Source organism: Scomber japonicus, chromosome 16, assembly GCF_027409825.1.
Source record: "Scomber japonicus isolate fScoJap1 chromosome 16, fScoJap1.pri, whole genome shotgun sequence".
In the NCBI taxonomy this organism is placed as follows: Eukaryota; Metazoa; Chordata; class Actinopteri; order Scombriformes; family Scombridae; genus Scomber; species Scomber japonicus.
In genome coordinates, this window is record NC_070593.1 from 18,746,097 (window position 1) to 18,765,630 (window position 19,534).

The 19,534-nt window shown below is 39.9% G+C and overlaps 1 protein-coding gene across 1 annotated transcript in view; it reads right to left on the bottom strand.

Annotated features, from left to right (window-relative positions):
• The window catches only part of LOC128374953 (ryanodine receptor 3-like), a 98,764-nt gene that overhangs the window by 5,265 nt on the left and 73,965 nt on the right, over positions 1-19,534 (bottom strand). The window contains exons 58-96 of the mRNA XM_053335173.1: positions 19,408-19,470; positions 19,156-19,231; positions 18,729-18,852; positions 18,447-18,562; positions 18,285-18,352; positions 18,071-18,192; positions 17,842-17,891; positions 17,054-17,114; positions 15,956-16,194; positions 15,528-15,609; positions 15,304-15,434; positions 14,850-15,173; positions 14,191-14,431; positions 14,015-14,102; positions 13,840-13,932; positions 13,146-13,160; positions 12,270-12,440; positions 12,072-12,131; positions 11,834-11,968; positions 11,314-11,426; positions 9,999-10,095; positions 8,691-8,800; positions 8,351-8,402; positions 8,208-8,267; positions 8,024-8,123; positions 7,861-7,940; positions 7,698-7,774; positions 7,503-7,576; positions 6,427-6,444; positions 5,721-5,801; positions 5,479-5,567; positions 5,254-5,382; positions 5,032-5,136; positions 3,598-3,679; positions 2,051-3,363; positions 1,824-1,882; positions 1,336-1,510; positions 488-574; positions 183-377 (exon numbers count right to left, since the gene is read on the bottom strand). Of these exons, the coding sequence (XP_053191148.1) occupies positions 183-377; positions 488-574; positions 1,336-1,510; positions 1,824-1,882; positions 2,051-3,363; positions 3,598-3,679; positions 5,032-5,136; positions 5,254-5,382; positions 5,479-5,567; positions 5,721-5,801; positions 6,427-6,444; positions 7,503-7,576; positions 7,698-7,774; positions 7,861-7,940; positions 8,024-8,123; positions 8,208-8,267; positions 8,351-8,402; positions 8,691-8,800; positions 9,999-10,095; positions 11,314-11,426; positions 11,834-11,968; positions 12,072-12,131; positions 12,270-12,440; positions 13,146-13,160; positions 13,840-13,932; positions 14,015-14,102; positions 14,191-14,431; positions 14,850-15,173; positions 15,304-15,434; positions 15,528-15,609; positions 15,956-16,194; positions 17,054-17,114; positions 17,842-17,891; positions 18,071-18,192; positions 18,285-18,352; positions 18,447-18,562; positions 18,729-18,852; positions 19,156-19,231; positions 19,408-19,470 (5,355 nt within the window). The remainder of the gene's footprint in view (positions 1-182; positions 378-487; positions 575-1,335; positions 1,511-1,823; positions 1,883-2,050; positions 3,364-3,597; positions 3,680-5,031; positions 5,137-5,253; positions 5,383-5,478; positions 5,568-5,720; positions 5,802-6,426; positions 6,445-7,502; positions 7,577-7,697; positions 7,775-7,860; positions 7,941-8,023; positions 8,124-8,207; positions 8,268-8,350; positions 8,403-8,690; positions 8,801-9,998; positions 10,096-11,313; positions 11,427-11,833; positions 11,969-12,071; positions 12,132-12,269; positions 12,441-13,145; positions 13,161-13,839; positions 13,933-14,014; positions 14,103-14,190; positions 14,432-14,849; positions 15,174-15,303; positions 15,435-15,527; positions 15,610-15,955; positions 16,195-17,053; positions 17,115-17,841; positions 17,892-18,070; positions 18,193-18,284; positions 18,353-18,446; positions 18,563-18,728; positions 18,853-19,155; positions 19,232-19,407; positions 19,471-19,534) is intronic.

Below are 19,534 nucleotides of genomic sequence, written 5' to 3' on the forward strand. Positions count from 1 at the left end.
TGAATTTTTTTTTTAATATGTCAAAAACAAATGTTCGTCATTTTTATACAAGGCTAAATAAATATATGAAAATGTAATCATGTGTGGTTTATTTTTACTCCTTTAACGAAACCCACCCTTGCTAAAAATACTATAAGTCATAATGTACCTTTGTGTTTATGTATAAGTGGATGTTACTGTACCTTCAGGTAGTAGTATCCCACTACACACAGGAAAGATATGATAGTGTGGAGTATTGCCAGGCAGCGAAGCGTTGGCGCCATGTAACCTGTGCTCTCCTGCAAGACGAAATACTCTAGGGCACCTTCCTCCTCCTCCTCCCCAGCTCTTCCTCGACCATTCCAAGGGTCTTCATCGTCTGAGTAATCACCTGTCACCTGAAAGACAACACGATATTTAGGAGTATTTACTGAAAGAAGACACTAACAGCAATGTTTTACCCCTTTACTGTACAGTATATATCATGATAACTAAGCAATGAGCTTACTTTGTAGAAGAGAAGAATAAAGTTGATAGCAAAGGCAACAAAAAGTGCCAAGAATCGGAGGTTGTAGAAGTTTCTCGCCAGGTAGTTCTGTGAAAAATAACAATGTCATATTGATAGCAAATATATCTCATCTTTCAAATTTTTTTTAAAAACAGCTATATAACTAACATTATTAGAGAAAAGATCCCCCTTAATCCCAAACTATGCATTTCGAATTATATGGACAATATGAGTTGACTGTGGCTATTGGTCTTATGAGTGCAAAGAGAGTCATAGTTATCAATTGGAAAACCACTGTTAATATCAATGAAAAAGTATGGTTACAGACATTTGAAACATTGTTGAGTTTAGAGCAAATGTCTAACTCAATTGACTCCTCCACCTCTAATACTTGGAAGCGGATTATGCATTATACAGTTTTATGTATATATTGAATTCTTTTTTTTACACATAAAAATGATGGCCTTAATGATTAAGACCCCAAGTACCTGTGTATAGTGATATGCCACATGTGTCGTGCGCACATATGTGCATGCGTACATTCGTAGGTGCGTGCGTACATGCATGTGTGTGTATGTGTACTGTACATGTGTATGTGTGTATGTTACTATAGCATGCAAATTATGTATGTATGTACTGTCTATGTATGCATGTATGTGTAGCTTGTATGTACTCAAGTATATAGTTAACAGATATGCAACCATTGTGAACTTCCTTTGTTGTTTAATTGACAACTGTTAAAACTTAAGCCAGAACTGTGTATGAAATAATGTCACCCCGAGCAACGAAATATCAATAAAAAAATTAATTAAAAAAAAATAGCTATATATAAAAGGGAGATATCTGACCAGCATCTTGGTCTGATAGATTTCCAAGCCAGCGAAGAAGCTGGCCATGAAGGCCTCTGGTGGTTCTTTCTTCTGCCCAGTCCTCTTCTTTGGGGCTCTCTTCTCCTCCACTGAAGGCTCCGGAGGGTTATCATCTTTGGCCTTGTCATGGTCCTTCTTCTCACCATCATCTGAACTGCAACAACATACTTTTTGTTAGTGACAGACAGTCATGTGTGTAACCTTGCTGCAACACATGTCAAAGTTGAAAACAATTAAGCACTTCGAGATACAAACATATACACTTGGGGGTGATTTATATGCACACAGAGTGTATTGTTAGATCTCAATTCACATCCCATCAGGAGTTGACTAAAGTCCTGTTAGATAGCTGACTGTGTAGGAATATTTAGCACAGCAATCACATGACAATTAAACACAGATGGATTTTAAGAATTACATCAATTGCAATTCTACAGAGAATGAACAGTGAACAAAAAGACACTCACTCTCCTTTCTCTGAATCAGACTTGTAGTCTCCATTTGAAGCCTTCTTCTTTGCAGCCAACTAGAACAAATGGATTATTGTTATGACCATCAATTACTTTGCTAAATGTAAAGTGAGAGGAAGTCTAAATGCAGACATCACTAGTGTAGTGTCTCAAGTGGCTATTAGTTAAGATGTGATTAGGAGTAGCGTTATTCTAATTCCATTTGATTTAACATGAGTACTGACCTGTGCCTTCTTCTGCCTGACAGCACTGGCTATGGATGGAGCATCCCCCACTACTACCTCTGACACATCCCCCAGACCCGGCTCAGTCCCGTGCTTTCCCTCCTTTTTAGGCTGTATGTTGAGCAACTCAGCCATCAAGTCTGCTTCTGCTGCATCCCCTTGAGCCATCTGCCCCATCTCCGACAAAGCTGATGCTTCATTTGCCTCCATCTTCTCCGTCTCTAACACATCTCCATGTATTCCAAACTGAGTGGGATCTGGCATGTTTCCCAAAATGTCTGTTACCTTCATGTTCTTGGCACCTTCAACGAGGCCACCCCCAAACATAGTGGTCCACAAGATGTGGAAGAAACCCCAAATGAGGCTGTAGACAAAGTGGAAGAGGCCCGTTATGATCATCCAGAAGAAAGAGAAGAAGCCTCGTACCATCTCCCTTATGCTCATCTTCCTGAATTTTCTGTACTGCCGCCTCATGCTCTTGAGAGTGAGCAGCTGGCGAAAGTGGCCGAGGCTCTTTCTCATGGAGATGCAGGCAATTGTGAAGGCTGATGATGACTCCAACATCACACTCTCTTCCTCTTCTTCCTCCTGGTTCTCCACCACACTCTGTTTGTCATCTTCGTCTTCCTCTGGACGCTCCACTGGGTCCGGCTCTGAAATTTGAGAAGCTAATTGCATCTCAAAGATGGTGTCCTCACAGAAGTTGACAAACAGTTCCATCTTCTCGCTCTCCCCACCTTCGTTGACCACATCAAAGATAAACTGCCGCTTGGATTCCTTGACCTGAGGCTTTTCCCACTGGGTACGACTCGACTCACTAATCTCAAAGTAAACTCTCTCGATGCGCTTGGCTCCACCCATGATCTCAATGCGACCCAAATAAGGCTCAAAGTAGCTAAGAACACTCTCAGCCAGGTCAAGGAATGTTGAGAGGCGAGCATCATTAGGCATGTGCTCTGAGAGATTGGTTAGTAAAACAGCTACATTAAAGCCAATGTCCTTGGCAGGTTCATGAAATCTCTCCACAAACTGCTCGTAGTTGAACATGTCATTTTCATCAGCCTCAGTACAAGAGAGAAGAAACTCAATCTCAGATTGGGAATACTGCTTCTGGTTCTCCATGGACTTCTGGAAATCCTTCTTTGAGATTACACCTTTGCTCTCAGGGTCGTATTCCTTGAAGCTGTCCGAGGTGGTCAAGTCCTTCAACTTCAGGAACATGTCGAAGAACTTTAGGATCATCTCCACATTGCTGGAAGATTCCACCAAGGTGTCCACCATTTGTTTTCCAATGGTACCGTTGACAACATTACCTGTGAAATGATGAGATGAAATGAGGAAAGTGGCCAAAGCAAACAGTGTCTCAATACACGCAGTAAAAAGTGACAGCCTCCATGCAGATTATACAAAGCTGCTTTGGTAAATATTTGATTCAATTCAAAGCAAACAAATGTATTTTCTGTTTTATCAAAGTCCTAAAAGTCACAATATCCTTGCAAACTAATGCTGCCTGTACAGCTCCTATGATGAGTCAGTAAAAAGCAAACCTTCGAGAAGAGACAGCATCATGACGATCATGTCCTTCTGCAGGTCCAGCAGCTCCTTCAATAATTCAATCTGACTGGAGTCCTGTTAGTGAGGTGAAGACAGAAAAAGGAAACTTTATGACTCTCGCTGCAGTATATCACACAGTCTGCTGATGGCCTCCCTGTAAGGACACTGTCTAAGTTGCATTTGGTGAGATCAAGGCTGCCTCAGATTGAGGGGACCCACAATGGCCCTGCTGAGGCCCAGAAGGCCTGTCCAGGTAACAACCATCCATCAGCACCAGGGTTAATGTTATGTTACTGTCCAAGAGCAGATGGCTAGGTCAGGCTGACTCATTTGGGGTCTCTATGGAGCCTGTATTCAGCATGCCATAAATCTGAGGCACACTTTGATTCGCTAAACCCCTCCACCTGTGCTCTCGTTCTTCCCCGTGTCTACTGCCAGAGACAGAGCCCTTCCTGATCACCATGAGATAAGGTTAGGTGTTTAAATTTCATCCAACTGCTGGCATATTGGGCACAGAAGAAATATTATAGATGAATTCATATATCATACAGCTGAGTGGAATGACATATGTGATTGTACTGCAGTAGCCTGAGGTTATCCTTGAGCCTAGAGAGACCTCTAGTGGCAAAAGAGACCCTGGCTGATGGAGACAAATACTAATAATTAGCAGTACCACCGTATAAGTACCACCAGCTAAGTGCAGAATAATTATTAAACAATGTCAAAGTTTTAATTAATTATTAACAATTAAACATGGTTATGTTATTGGATTATCACTGATTTGTTTAATTTATAAGAATCAATTTTAATCTTAACGAATCATATTTTTATGAGGTAATCATATAGTTTTTGTAAATAAATGTATATCTTGATCTACACAGTAACCAGCTGTCAAATAAATTATTTATTTGTAAAAATAAGTATTTATTTATACTTAGAAATATAGTGAAGTAGAAGTATAGTAATATAACACAGATCTGCAAAGGTAAGTTAATTAATCAATTTTTCAATAGAAAATCTGTCTGCAAGTATTTTGATAATCATGACTATGACTGAAAAATATTCCCTCTCGAAAAACATTTTTTCAACCAGAAATGTCAATCATTCACTGGTTCAAAGCTCTAAATTTGAGAATTTGTTGGTTTTCTTGGTCTTATATTACTGTACTTTATTATATTATGGGGTTTTGCTATACTAAGTAGGACATTTAAGGACGACACCTTGGACACAGGATACTGTGACGAGTGTTTTACCATTTTCTGATGTCTTACTAACCAAATGATTAAGTGATTAATCGTAAAAATAATCAGCTGATTAATCCGTAATAATAAAAATAATCATTAGTTGCAAGTACATAAAAGTTATGCTAAGGTAAGTTACTTGACAAATACATATCAACAGAGCCAGAGTTAAATAAGAGGAATTACCTGGGATAACTTCATCTGCATGTTTGCAAAAACATGGAGGAAGCCCACCACTGCATCCCACAGCCTGCTGTGAGCCAGACTCTGTTGGTTTCCAATACATGGACCCTGATGCACACAGCACAGGTCAGATAGAGAAAACAGAGACAATCACAACATCAGAAATATATGATTTACTGTAATTGTGTATTGTAACTGAGGTTTGAATAAGTTCTTGTTGTGTACCTGTATATACTCAGTTAAAGAGTTGAACACCTGCTTAGCCACTGCCAGTGCTTTGGAGAAGTCCCTCTGACCAGCTTCATCAATAATATCCTTACCAGAGTAGTACCAATAAAAATCACTAATGGATTCCTAACAGAGGAAAAATAAATACATCAAGTACAGAGTACAGCATGAATGAAAATATGAAATATATATTTTCTGGATCCCTCTATAACAATCTCACACCTGGAGTCTTAGTAGGTAATCTACAGTACTAATGATAATGTTGACTGTAGTTGTGTTCCCTGTCTGAGTCCTTAGGAAGTTCTGAAAATCTAAAACAGATAATACAATCAGGGAAAAAACAATAATGATAAAGATCAGCAATAATACACTCAGGAAAAAGATCACTATGTCTCCAAATCTATGTTGTTTAGAGACATGCAGCTCAAACTTTATTTCAGGTGTATGGAAAAGCATATACCTACCATTGTTGTGACCCTCACAGAGAAGCTGCAGAAACCTAAAGAGATCTGTAGTGAACTCATCATTCTGCAGTACCTTGGAACCTGGGGACAAGAAATTAGATTATTGTCCTTTTCAGTGATAAGGTCAGAGACTCATCATTTTAATGTTAGTACAGGCAATACAGCTCACATTGCTTTCATTTCCTCATAAAGCTGCTGTCTACTTGTCAAACAGCATCAAATTATGTGCACTATACAAAGACAAGGTATAGTGCATCATCTCAAAAACTTAAAATAATGTTAATAGGAATAACACTGAGCTCTGTTATTTAACACCAGCAAAGTTTTGTTGTTTCTTACAAACAAAGCTTTGGGAGATTTGATTCTTAGTACAGTACACGCTGGTTAGTATCATCAAAATGAACATAAAATGTCCCACACGAATGACAAGCACTGACTTCTTGTAAAAGAAGATGTGTGGAAGCTTGAGTCAGTTTGGGTCACCTGACCATGGACTGAACAATCTATCCAGATGTCATAGAAGCATGCATGTGTTCCTTCAGTCCAAGGTAAAAAGAAAGTGGTTATTATGCATTCAGGGTAAGGGAGAGGGAGGACAGGGAGGGGAGGGATAAGGATTAGGAGGAATGAAGAAAAGGAGATGAACGGACAGCAATCAAGATGTCAGCATAGCAAAGAATGAGTAGAATCTAAACCATGTATTTACCCCGCTCACTCACGTTGACTGCGACCGATGAGATAAAAAACATGATAAGAAGAAAACAAACAAACAAAAAATAGCAGACATAAGCAAAGGAGAAGACATTGAGATTCCATCAGAAGAAGTAGGAACAGGAGAGAATGATAGCACTATATATATATATATCTTAACATACTCACATTGATTTGCAACACTGACATGCGGTTACAATTAGTAAAAGTATTACAAATACAGTCTGCTCTCTAGGCAGGTGTTTAGACTACAGATTAGACAGACTAACAGTCACCATCACTTATGCCTGAGTTTATGAGGTGAGAATGAGCTGGAATATGCATGATAACAAGATATTTATATACTGTATGCAACCCATCGGATCAAATAGAGACCTCTGATTAAAAAGTGGATTTTCATGTAGATGCAGTTGTGACTGTGAGTGCTTTTCATTGATAGACAGGACTTGGACATACAGTAACACAGGTGTATCTCTATGATGGATATACATAAAGACATGATGACATTCAAAATGACGCACAGGATATATGATATGGAGATGGGCTCGTACAACAATGAAATAGCAAAAGAGAGTTTGGTCAAGCTAATGGGGAACGTTGTGTCCTGTGGCTAATTACAAGCTTGACTAAGGAGCAATGACAGCATGAATTTGAATGAGACGTGTCATGTAAGAGTCCTAAATATTTCATTGGTGAGATCCCTTACAGTTGAGGTAGGGGAGAGTAAACAGATCCACTGCTGTGGTTTGGACCATGTAATAAAGAGTGGTTGAATATACAGAGTGCTGCCGTGGGAAACGGTCTCGAATAAAGCTTTTATAATATCTATTTCATCTTGAGATACACAGATCTACAACAGTTTATGGTTTAGCCTTCAGCAACACAGAGCTTAGTTAATTGTTTGCTGAACTTTCAGCATTGAGGTCTTACCTATGTTGTCCTTTAATTACAGGTATACAAGTGCTGGTAATACAGTAGATTCTGTATTATACTGATGTATAAATATGCACTGTCCTTATAGCAGTTTCAGTGCATTAAAGACAGTTGTCCCTGTTTTTTCTCCTCACTTACTTGATCCTTCCTCAGTAACCATCCCCAGACCCTCTGCTTTGTTTTGCCTCTCAAAAGCATTCAAGTCCAGGACACTGACAAAGACGAACAAACAAAAATTTAAAAAATGTTAACCAACATTTTTATATTCAGTATTTCAGCATTATATTTTTTTATGTTGCATTTGACAAATAAAATGACATTTGGCTTCATTACCTGCAAGACATCATCAGTCCAGATAAACTTTTGAAAAAGCCAACGTCTCTTTTTTCCTTCAGGTAGTCCAGCATTTTCTATATCATGATAAAAGTTGATGACAATAAATAGCAGGTTGATGCTATTAACCATATATCAGCATGAAGATCTACATCATGTATACCTGCTGGACCAGTATGTTTCCCCCGTTGAGAATAGAAATGCCAAGTTTGAGGGTGAAAGTCACGATAGCATCAAGTCGACCTGATGGGGACAATCCATATGTCATAGTTACATCACAGGTGCTGGTTGTATGAAGGTGGACAAGTGAATGTGTGTTCTCCTACCTTTGCTGGCACTGATCATCTGGAGCACCATCTCTGCAGCCCCTCGGTCATGCAGTCTTGCCTGCTGGTACAACATCTTTTGTTTCTCCATCTCCTTTTCCTATAAGACATCATAATATGCATCACTGTATGACTCAAAAACAAAATAAAAAGTAGAATAGTATTCTCGAGACATCAATAGTACCTCAAATGTTTTCTCTTTTCCTTCCTCATCTTCTTCCTCTTCTTCACCATCTGCACAACTCTGAAAGACAAAACAGAATGTAAAACCTGAAAAGTTTGCTGAACACCATAAACTTTGGCAGAAGCATTTTGAGAATGAAGTACCTTTGCCATCATATCTGCATATGCAATATACAAAGGATCCTCCTCCAAAGAACTAACAAAAAAGGGAGATAAATATCCACTGGTTAAACCGTGTTAGAAAACAATCACACATAATTATATTAATCGCCACTGCAATGTATGTACAGTAAGCAGCAAAATACAAAAAAACTGCTTGTTTCTCTCTGGAGTATGAAATATATGGCAATGATTAAACTTAATGCAACTCTTTATTAGCTGAAAGGCAGGCCAAAACTATTATCCAGCACAGATGGAGCAAAATTGTGCTGGTGCCAGGTGGCCAGGTGTGTTACAGTGTGTGTGACAGTGTGCGTGTATCTACCTGCACTCGGTCAGAGCATTGTGGCTGAAATGCAGAATGAGCTGGTGAAGAGGGTCTGGCTGCTTTCTGACCTCCTCTTCTTCCTCATCCTCCACTTTGGGCTGTGTTTTCTGGACAAATCCATAAGAGTCAATACTGGAGTTCAGGCATGTTCACTCAATATTAACTACACAGTGGGAGCCACTGAAATGTGAAAGCACTTAGTTTAGACAATGCTGTAATATTAACCCACTTACCTTAAGAAAATCAAGTTGTATCACGATAAAGACATTGATTGGATACACTGGTAGCATGCAGATGATGAATTACAAGCACAAATATGTAGTCAGTTGCAGACACATTCGCACACATGCTGGCACACACACACATAAAGACGGTGGTGTTAAGCAATATTCATGGGTGTAGAATGTAGTTAGGCATGACTCTCCATGAGCCCTGTTTACACTCTATCTTTGGCCGCTCTATCATTATCAAGGCGCCGAGACCGCACATGATATCAGACACACTGGAACGATTTTTTGAGGGATTGCTGGAAATATGGTTTTGTGATTGACCAGAAAGTTTTACTCGTAACTATTCTTAGAATCCCTGTGGCTTTAAATCCACATAATGTGAAAAACATATGACTAATAATAGTTACTAATTTCAAAAGTTGAATTTATTCAACATTTATCTTCATTTCATTATTGAAAAAGAAAAAACATGTCCTTTAGCATAGTGCAGTTTGTGCATGTGGTTCCAAAGTGCCTGCATGATAGTCTCTTATCAGAAAACTGCATTTACAGAAACATTTAAACAGAAATCATTAAACTCTAGTTCATAAAACCTGTAAGCATTTTTAACAAATATATATAATGAGCTACAAAGTGCAAAACAATTTTGAAGCACTTTTGTGAGGTTGTAAAGAAAGCAGGAACATTCTGTATTTCCTTTTCTTGCATTACAACATATTTAATGTATGACAGTGAAGTTTTATGACTGTGAAAATTTAAGAAAGACACCACAACTTTCATAAATTTCATTGGTAAGTCTAAGCATCATGACTGGATGCTCTCTTACCTCTGTTGGATGCTGTCCGACTACAGAACAGTACAATACCGGCTCTGACATCAGCGGTAATGTCATGCTTGCTAAAAATGGGCATCTAGCAGTGAGAGTTCGAGGGCGACCCAGTGGGTGGGAGTAGGGCGCTTTCAAGCAATTTAGACAATGACACGAGTAAAGGAGAGCGGTAGGGCTGAAGCACAGCCCCCCCACAGTACACGGGCACCGACATGAGGGCACTGAGGGGACGACATAAGTACTTACTGCAAGGTCCTGCACTAGCTTCTCCTCAAAAGAGTACTCCTCTGTTTCTATCCATATTCTCTGATAGGCCAGGAGGAAGAGGTTAATAGAGCGATGCCTAGGGAGGGGTGAGAGGAGATTAGCCTGGGTTAGGTAGGAGCAGAGCAAAGGTGGGAGGAAATCCCTCGCCTCTGAGAGGTTAATACTGGTTAGTGTAGGGGACTGGCACATCCAACTGGTCACCTCAGAGGAAGCTGTTTATGGTTGCGGTTGATCTAGTCAGAATTTTTGAAAAATCTAGCTGTCAACTCCAATCAGCATGCAGCATTTTTAATTTAGGACTGGATGAATTAGTTGAGTTAGATCTATTCTGACTTACTGTGGGACCAACAGATAGACCAGTGGAAAAACCAGTGGGAGCATTTGAATGGGAGTTAAGATTTGTAGCATAAACCATGCCTGGAGGAAAGCATCAGGTAGTTGAGAAAGGTACACAACACTGGATCAGCACTACATTACCGTCAGCATGGAGAGCAGACTGTCATAGTCTGTGTTCTCATGCATTATCTCCAGCCAAATATGTCGGTAGGCATTCAGGAAGTAATTATTATTTGTGTGCCTGAGGGGGGGGAAGTACAGTATGACATTGAGGAGAAAACAAAGATTCAGACTAAATAGAGAGACAACAGAGAAAAGATTACATCGGAATGCATGAAACTCAAGGAAAGTCAACATTATACAAAAGATTCACATTCATCTTTCAAATAGGAATATATTCCTCCAAACAAAAAAACAATCAATTGTGCCTGCATTGCAAATACTGACTAATAATTATTAGCTATGCTGGGACATATTTCACTGTCAACAGCTCTGAATAAATGAGTCATGCTGTCAGGCAGGCAGGCGGCATCATCTGAGTACATATTGAAGATGGCCTCCCCCAGGTTGGTCCTCATAATTGTTTTCCTCCCTACTGTAGCTCTCTGCCTGACTTCCTGTGATTGAGTTACAGAGCAGCAGGGCATGAAATTGCTAGTGTCCCCTTTTTTTCTATTCCTTGATAACAGCTGCGGGCCAGACATTTGTCCTACAAACGGGAGGAGGCTGTGCATTAATGCAGGGTCACAACCCAGGAAGACAGAAAATGAGAGTTGTGAGTCAGAGAGAAAAAGAAAAAAGTGTGGTGGTATTTGGGCAGCAAGCATAGAAGTGATGCTGCAACGCCCGCTACACAAGTTCCCATCTGCTAGCAGAACCATAGGGAGCTCTGAGCTACTGCTAATGTTTCATCATTAAAAGCCAGTTTATTATCATTTGCAGAAGTCTAGAGTAATACCTTGGCAGATTATAAAGTGGAGCCATGCGGAAGCAGGCCACGACCGCTCGCTTCCTCTGCTTGGACAGCAACTTCTGCCATACACATTTCTTGGATCTCAGTGGCTGCTCCACCTAATGGGAATAAGATATTTCATATGGCAACACTGAGGAACAGAAAACAACTCACTGCTTTCATCAGGCACACAGTATTTTTCTCACCACTAGTGTTTTGTATTTTGGTGAAAGGAGAGGGGTGGTACAGAAACATTCAAGCTTCCCAGAGCACTTTTTCTGTCAAGGATCACTGTTATTTGTGTTTTGTCACCCATTACAAAACAAGTAAAAAGAACAGATTGGAAGAGGCAGTGGATTTTATGCTTTTATGTTGCTGTACCCACCAAAGTGTACAATTCATACATCAAATATTCTCATGTAAAGCATACCCTTAATTAACTGTCTTATGGAGCATATTTGATGTGCAAGTGTCCTTCATTAATATTTGAACTCAAAAAGTGATCAGGAATGTGTTAATGTTTGACCTGCTCCAGGTTGAAGACAGCAGCAGAGATCCTCTGGATCCGGTCCACCACCCTCTCAGGGTCTGGAGGGCCCTCACTCCTCATCACTATGTCTTTGTAAAGATTTAGCTGCCACCTCACAGCAGGGTCCTCTGACTGTTTTAGAGAAGGGTATCAAACACAGAGCTGTATAGTACACAGTATATAGTATATGGAAGCTAACCACTTCCAATAATGAATCTAATTTCAACATGCTCACCTTTTCTCGAAGGTGTAGATTCTGCCGAATATGGTCTTTGACCTCGTCATCTGTGTCTCTCTGTTGACCAATAGGAGTAAAGGATCAATTGGTTGTAAACAAATGTAAAGCTTTCTCATTTTGAAATGCAGTTGTTGAAATCTCTTCTTTAAAAGATGGATCTTCAATCAGGCGGTAATTTTATAGAAGCATTCTCACCAGGAGGTAGCGAGTCTTGGCCAGGGAGATGAGTTCTTGGTCCCCTGGGGTACACATGTTTAGGCCAATTGGTAACATCTTCTTCAGAGCAGCCACAATCAGAGAGGTTTGGATAGAGTAGAACTCGCCACGCCTTTTTTTGTGCTTCCTCTCCTGGTCTTGTCCACCAGACTGAAAAAAATCATGATATTAACTTCAGACAACACACAATGAAAAAAGAAAAGTAGACTACTATTAATAAACCTTTTTTCAGGTAATACATATTGCTTAGACTAATGTTCCTTTCCACATTTGAACTGATACCTTGAGAGTATTTTATGAGAGCTTATTTCACAGTGGGAGCACTGTTACTGTATTTGAACAAAAGCCAGAGGCAAATGAGACATTCATTTTTCAGCACTGGCAAAATCTGAGACCAGACTAAATCTGTGAAGTATTTAGCAACCTAACACCTCAGCTGAAAGGGCAAGAGAGGGAAACAGCACCGTTGAGCCACAATAAAGCAGCTGGTTCAGTGAAAAATTTCCATATTCATAAATATATACACTGACACACATACACACACAAAGTACCACAATCAATCAACTGCAAACACACCACTGGCATATGATCACATGATTTGCTACAGAAGGGCTGGGTTTCATTACTCAACATGAGACATATCCCGCCCCCAAACACAATGAGGAATGACCAAAGTTACCGTGTTACACATGGTGATGAATGGAGCAAAGACCACAAACAACCAGGTGACATAAAATATAACTATACTATAGACTATATAGCACAGCTATAAGCTATTGGCTTTTCTGCTTCATGACTGGAGCATATAAGCCAATAAGCTGGCAGGTAAATAGCTCATGCACTGCATCACTCTACCTTTTCCTTAAAGGACTGTTCAAGATAGAGATACAGCAAGAGAGACAGAAAGAGAAAGGCAGATAGAAGGGCCGTTAATGGAGGCACACAGTCCTCACGTGGTCGTGCACTGCAATGAAAACCATTTGTTTGCCTTTAAACAACTTCAACAGGCAGACAAGAAATTAAGTGTTGAAATCCCTTTAATACTGAAAAGGGGTGAAGGTATGGATAAATATTTGCTGCAAGGGATGACTGTTAGTTTCTGTTATCAGCTGTGACAAGCATGCATGCATAAATTCACACACACAAACACACTTACACACACAGTCATACTTAAATAAGTAAAAGTCAATTTCATTACACTTACGTTATTAGCAAGAGGTTGTCTATTCCTTCTCTCATTCATAAGTCTGATCAGACAAGCTTTAACAACAGATGTTTCTCACATGCGTTTACTGTAAATTATATGTGGGTTTACACTGGGCCCCCTCAGATGTTCTTGGGCACATTATACTGTATGTTAACATACTATATTAGCACATGTACACAAAAATGCATTAACATGGCAGAGAAAATGTTAAAACATATCATGCTTATCCCACTGATCTTTTTTGAGCAGCGTTTTCATGTTACACACACTACAAAGTGGGTAAAGGTGCCATTACATATGAATAAAAATATGTGAAAAGTAGTGGGTAGATATAAAACCTACCTTAGCCATCTTAGTCTTACTATCTCCAGTCAGGAAGGAAAGGTTGTTGATTTCATTCTGGACCACAAAGTTCTGCTCTTCTCTTTTGAAATTCTGAAGAAAGACAAATGCTAAATGAATCCATTCATGTTTATTGTAGTTCAATATGTAGTGTGGTGGAGATCAGAAAGCTTACATGTGACTTGCACCAGAGAATAAAGATTTCAGCAACCATTCTGAAGAGGTCATTGGAGTCAGCATCCGGTTCTTTCAGCCACCTGGACCTGCAGTAGAGGGAAGTGAACATGTGCCCCATATCCTTCTAAATAGTGCTTAAAAAGAACTTGGTCATCTACGAGTTGGTGAGCTAACCTGTTGTTATCAACGTAGCGGATGAGCATAGGGTAAAAGGCGTACAGGTCCCTGCAGAGGACAGCAAACTCGTCCAGGATGAGCAGCTCGGCCTCCTGCGTGTCTCCTTTACTGTCTGCCTTTAACAGCTCCTCCTCAGCCACAACCTTTACCGTCTTCTTCTTCAGCTTCTCCAGTGTAGGTAGGAAGTGGCTCTTAAGCAGGTCCGCACGGGCCTTGCTGATTATGGGTTGCACATACACTGTAAACACAAACAGTGGGAAAAAAGGCAGAATGTCTTGTCGTTCAATTTAATTTTAAATGTGCTGATATATTTTAGCATTTCAGTAACATTTTATATAAATGAATTCTAATGGTTTATCTAATTATAAGCAACAGTACACCATACTAGTAATTCAACCATGAAAGCTTTTATATTTACAAAATGTCCTATTCTAAACTAAAAGATGCAGCTCCTTGTGCTCCTGATGGTATTTTACAGTTGCATTGAATAGTAATGGTGCAGTGGTAATGGTGCAGGTCCCATGGATAATGCAGGAGATCTTTCCAATGTTTTTTGATGTAATAAAGATGTCATAAAAAATTAGTGTGGTGTTGTATAAATGTAAAAACTACTACTGTAGGATATAGTAAACTGCAATAATCCAAGCCTACTGTACCTGCAATCCTCTTCATCCAGGAGGCCTCATCAATGCCCAGGTTGTTATTGAGGATCTTGAGGATGTTGCCAAGAATGAGACTGAGGTGCTCCGAGGTGACGGTGGTGCAGCAGATGCTGCCCCCGCTAGTTGGCTGGTTCTCAGGTCCCCTCTCCCACCAATAGGATAGATAGTTACAAAGCATGGGCAGTACTACCTCGATCACATGAGGCATCTCTGTGTACCGTGCTCCAGACTCAGCCATGTCATTGATGTCTTTCATCAGACCGTCCAAACGCGGCATCCCAGGACACATCTGTTCAACTGAGTCTGAAATGCCGAGGACTAAAAACAACACAGAGGTTTACAGTAATATGTGATTACAACTATCACTTCAACTGTCAATTATTATACTGTATATTTATAATAACAGCTGATTGATTTTGGCACCTGATCCAACAATTACATGACTTACTGGCTCGTTCACGTGCATTCTTGGTATTGTAGACAGAGCAGGGGTTGTAAGTGTTGAGCAGTGGCTCCAGGAAAGCAACAGGCACTGCCCCAGCCAGGGTGGCCAAACACTGACCGAGAGCTGGCAGCTGTCTGAGGGGCAAAGGGAGGGTGAGCGAAGCCTGCAGTGAATACAAGTGAATTTAGCCAGTGAAGTGTTGAAACACAATATTGAAACTGGGATACCTTTCTACATAGATGTTTTTCCCAGTGCCCAGCGCATACAGACTGGTCAGGATTCGATAGCAGGACACTTGGACATCATCCACTAGAAAAAAATAAATAAATAGAAAATTTGACAAACAACCTAAGCTGTCTACTGTCCTGCAACAACCATGATAAAATATGCCTAGTTACCAGTATTAAAAAGGTAATTAACTTAGCAAATAAGTGCTGTATATGGGCTAACTGGCTAAAACAACAATTTATATTTACTGGGGAAACATGTAATGTATATTATTACATAATGACACAGTGTCCCACATATTGGGATACATGGTGTCAGAAATATATCGTCACTGTGTTTTAATAAACTTCACGTTGACACTTGACTCCAGTTTTTTAACAGCCTCTCCAACAACACGTTTGATCATTCTTTTACTGTCAGGACTCACAAAGCAGGTCGACTCCAAAATGGTGCTGAGTGATGTGCTCAAACAGAGCGGTTAGGATGGGGAGCAAAGCGACAGTGGTGTAGTTGATATTTTGCGACACCCCTTTCATCTGTGAGCGAGAGTGAGTGAACTTCCCCAGCTTCAGGTTCTCAAAAGTCTTCTCCAGGTCCTCTGCAGCGTTCTCAAAGAATGTCCTCAGGCCCACCCTCACCAGCTCTGAGCCCGACTTCATCACTGTCCTGTTGGAGGGAAAAGTGAATGTGATAAACGACTGAAACCAAATGAGATATGCAAGGGCAGGGCTATAATGAACCACTGGATATCCCTTGGTATGCAAAGGACAGCGCTGTTTACTCACAGTAGGACACACTCACGTATGCAATTACTTCATTCTCAGTCGGTGAAGGTTTTAGTCATGAAATATGAGACGTGCATATCAACCTGACTGCCCTTACGCTGACAGATGAATGATTTATTTAATGAATTAGGCGGATATTTAAATCCAAGGTGAATGTTGGAGCTTAGAAATACTGTATGACACTCTGAAATAGCACAATGCATTAATATGATTAGTCTGTCAATTTTCAGCTTTTCACAGTTCATAACATTGCTAAATGAATTACCCATTGTTAAGCCTTCATGTGTCCCAGTAGGAAGGAGAAATGAAAGACAGAGTCTGTGGGCATCAGCTGTAGCTCTTTAGCACAAAATAAGACACAATAATACATTGCTGATTTAGCCTCATTATGTGTGAGCTGCATTTACAAACAGTACATTGTCTCTAAAGAACATTATATGCCTCGGGCAACGTGTGCTGCATGAAATTTGTTTTGCTTATTTAAATGCCAGAGGATGCTCTTTGTTAATGTCAGCACCTCCCATGAGACGGTGGAGTAATAACTGTTTAAAAGAACATGTTGATGACAAATATACTTCTCTTGAAATTATAGCTTGACACTGGAAAAACAAAAAGGGCTGTTCAGTCATTATGGAACAGAGGGCTTTGTTAACATTTTTACTAAACTTTCCATTTCAAGAAGAAAAGGCAGCGGTGCCAAGTTTGTCGTGAGTTTTATGTGCTGCCAAATGAATACCCACCTGGTGTCCAGGGTGTGCGCCAGGATGTGAAGACAGCTCACCATGGTGGTGGAGTCACTCCCTAAAAGACACCATGAGCACATAAGCAATCATTAAGATGTAAACACACACTGCCAACCATGTTTGGGGGTCTTATTTCATAGTTATGTACCAACAAGAGCTACCAATCAAATTACAGTATTATGTTGAGGTTTGGTTGGATTGAAATCTGTTTAGTCTTAGTTTAAGAAAAGCAAACTACTGTAATTACTGGCACAATAATTAAGACAGTTAACAACAGTTGCATTCTATAAAGAATAATGGCATATGTAACACAATTATATAGAGCACTATTCAGATCTGACAAAATAAAAATATGTATGTTCAAAGTATAGTCAATCAAACGTTAGCATTTATTCTTTGTGAGCTTCAGACAAGTCATAGGAATTATTTTTTTTTTTAGGTACATTCAAATTTAGTTGACCTATTTCAATATGAACTTCTAAAATCTAAATAATTATTTCAGTGGCTTTTGTTTAAGGGTTGCCTCTGCAGGTGTATAGGTCAAACAAAGCTTTAATAAAGTAAAAAAAAAAAAAAAAGGTAGCTAAAAAGCTAAAAAGCTAGCAAACTATATATTTTAAAGATTGCTTTTAATGCCACTGTTAATATACTGCCTAAGAAAAAACACTAAAGTTCATGAGTCAAAAAGTTCCCCAAGAGAAAAAAGTACAAAGTGATGAAGTGGCAATCACACAGACAACACATACACACATACATGGCTGACCAGTCAGTATGAATCAGCTTACCAAAGAGTGAAATCCTATGTCTGACAAGAGCTGCCAGTTTACAAAACAGGCTGCAGGTGTGAAGGTTAGAAAAGGGAAGGAAATCAGAAAATTACAATGAGTCAACTCTTAGAGGGAAGATTAGGAATACAGACTATAAGAGTGTAAGATTTGAAGTAAGGAATGGTGAATTGTTACTGGCATGCTATGTTGTTGTGAATAAATGAAAGTGAATATTGTGACTACATACCTGGTGACCATCTCCTTCTCCTTGTTGGAGGCATAACCGCTGCTGCTCAGGTTCTTATTGGGTGAGGAGAGAAAGTAGAGAGAGTGGTTCTTGAAGTACTGGTCGATGAGGGGGAGAAGAACCTGAAGGAGGACATTGATGACCACAAAATAGAATCAGCTTGATGGAAATTACATTTGAAAGAGTTTAATTCTTAAATGCATCACATCCTTACTTTGGCAAAAAACTTGATTTCCTGTTCATGAGGTGACCTATCTGTTTTTCCACTGGCAGCCATGGACTCTGGATTAAGAACATGAAAATGTTATTTAACATTAAGAAGTAACAAGACTTTAACATGTCTCTTATAGCCATGTCCTATGTTGTATTATCATACCCAAGTGGGCGATGAACTCCTGGGCTGAGTCAACATACTTCAGCAGCTTCTTGAGGAACTTATAGGCAAACCTTTTCTCCATGGAAGATGAATCCTGCTCTAAGTCCTTCAGACCTCTGTAACATAATGACAATTTAGCTATAAATAATTTCCCTTTTCATAGCATTGATGGTACTGTAACTTCACATATCAAACGTTACAGTTATCAAGTAGTGTAAAGTTTCTGGAAGACATCAACATGATAATGTATTCAAGGACACATCCAGTGAAGTATTTGTTGACCTTGTGATGCTGTATCCATTGATTTGCAGAAAGCGGAAAAGGTCCTGCGCCTTCTCTCGATCACGGGCCTTCTCCTTGGCTGTCAGCGTGTCGTAGGGCACCAGCAGAGGGTGTGTTCCTCCACCTGAGACCACAGACAATCCAGTACTCAATGAGTGTTAATGAGCCATGGGTATCTGCTGAGCGTCTGTGTGAAGTGACATGGAGTGGATGCACCTCTCAGCTGAACCTATTTAGTCAAGACCAGCGAGTCAGACACATCCATATGCTCTCACAGGCATATAAAAACACTCCAACGGCCGCACTTTGCATCCATCCATCCATCCACCCACACACACAAACACACAAGTACATACTGTCTTTCTCCCTGTTTTTGTGTGTATCAGTATATAAAGTGGAAGTATGATTGACTTCATTAGTGAATCACCTCTGCTTCCAAGGTCACTCTTTTTCTTCTTGGCCCAGATGTTATGGTAATTCTCAGCCAGCACCTCCACCATCCCCTTAGACCAAAGACAAAAGAGACAAACGGTACATCTCAGTGAGGAGCACATTCCCGCCCACATCGCTCATCAATATTCAAGAAGCACTGCTTTTCATCTCGTATTCAGGCTGAGGTATCTTTAGATGTGAAAAAAAAAGAAAAAAAATACAACAAAACCAATGTGCGGTCACCCACCTGTAATTCTCTGGACAGAACAACGTTGCTTGTGTCAATCGGGCTTGGATTAAATCCATTTGCCTGGAAGTGTTCAACGGGATACAGATATACAGTGAGGCACAGTGTGAATAACACAATTTCTGCT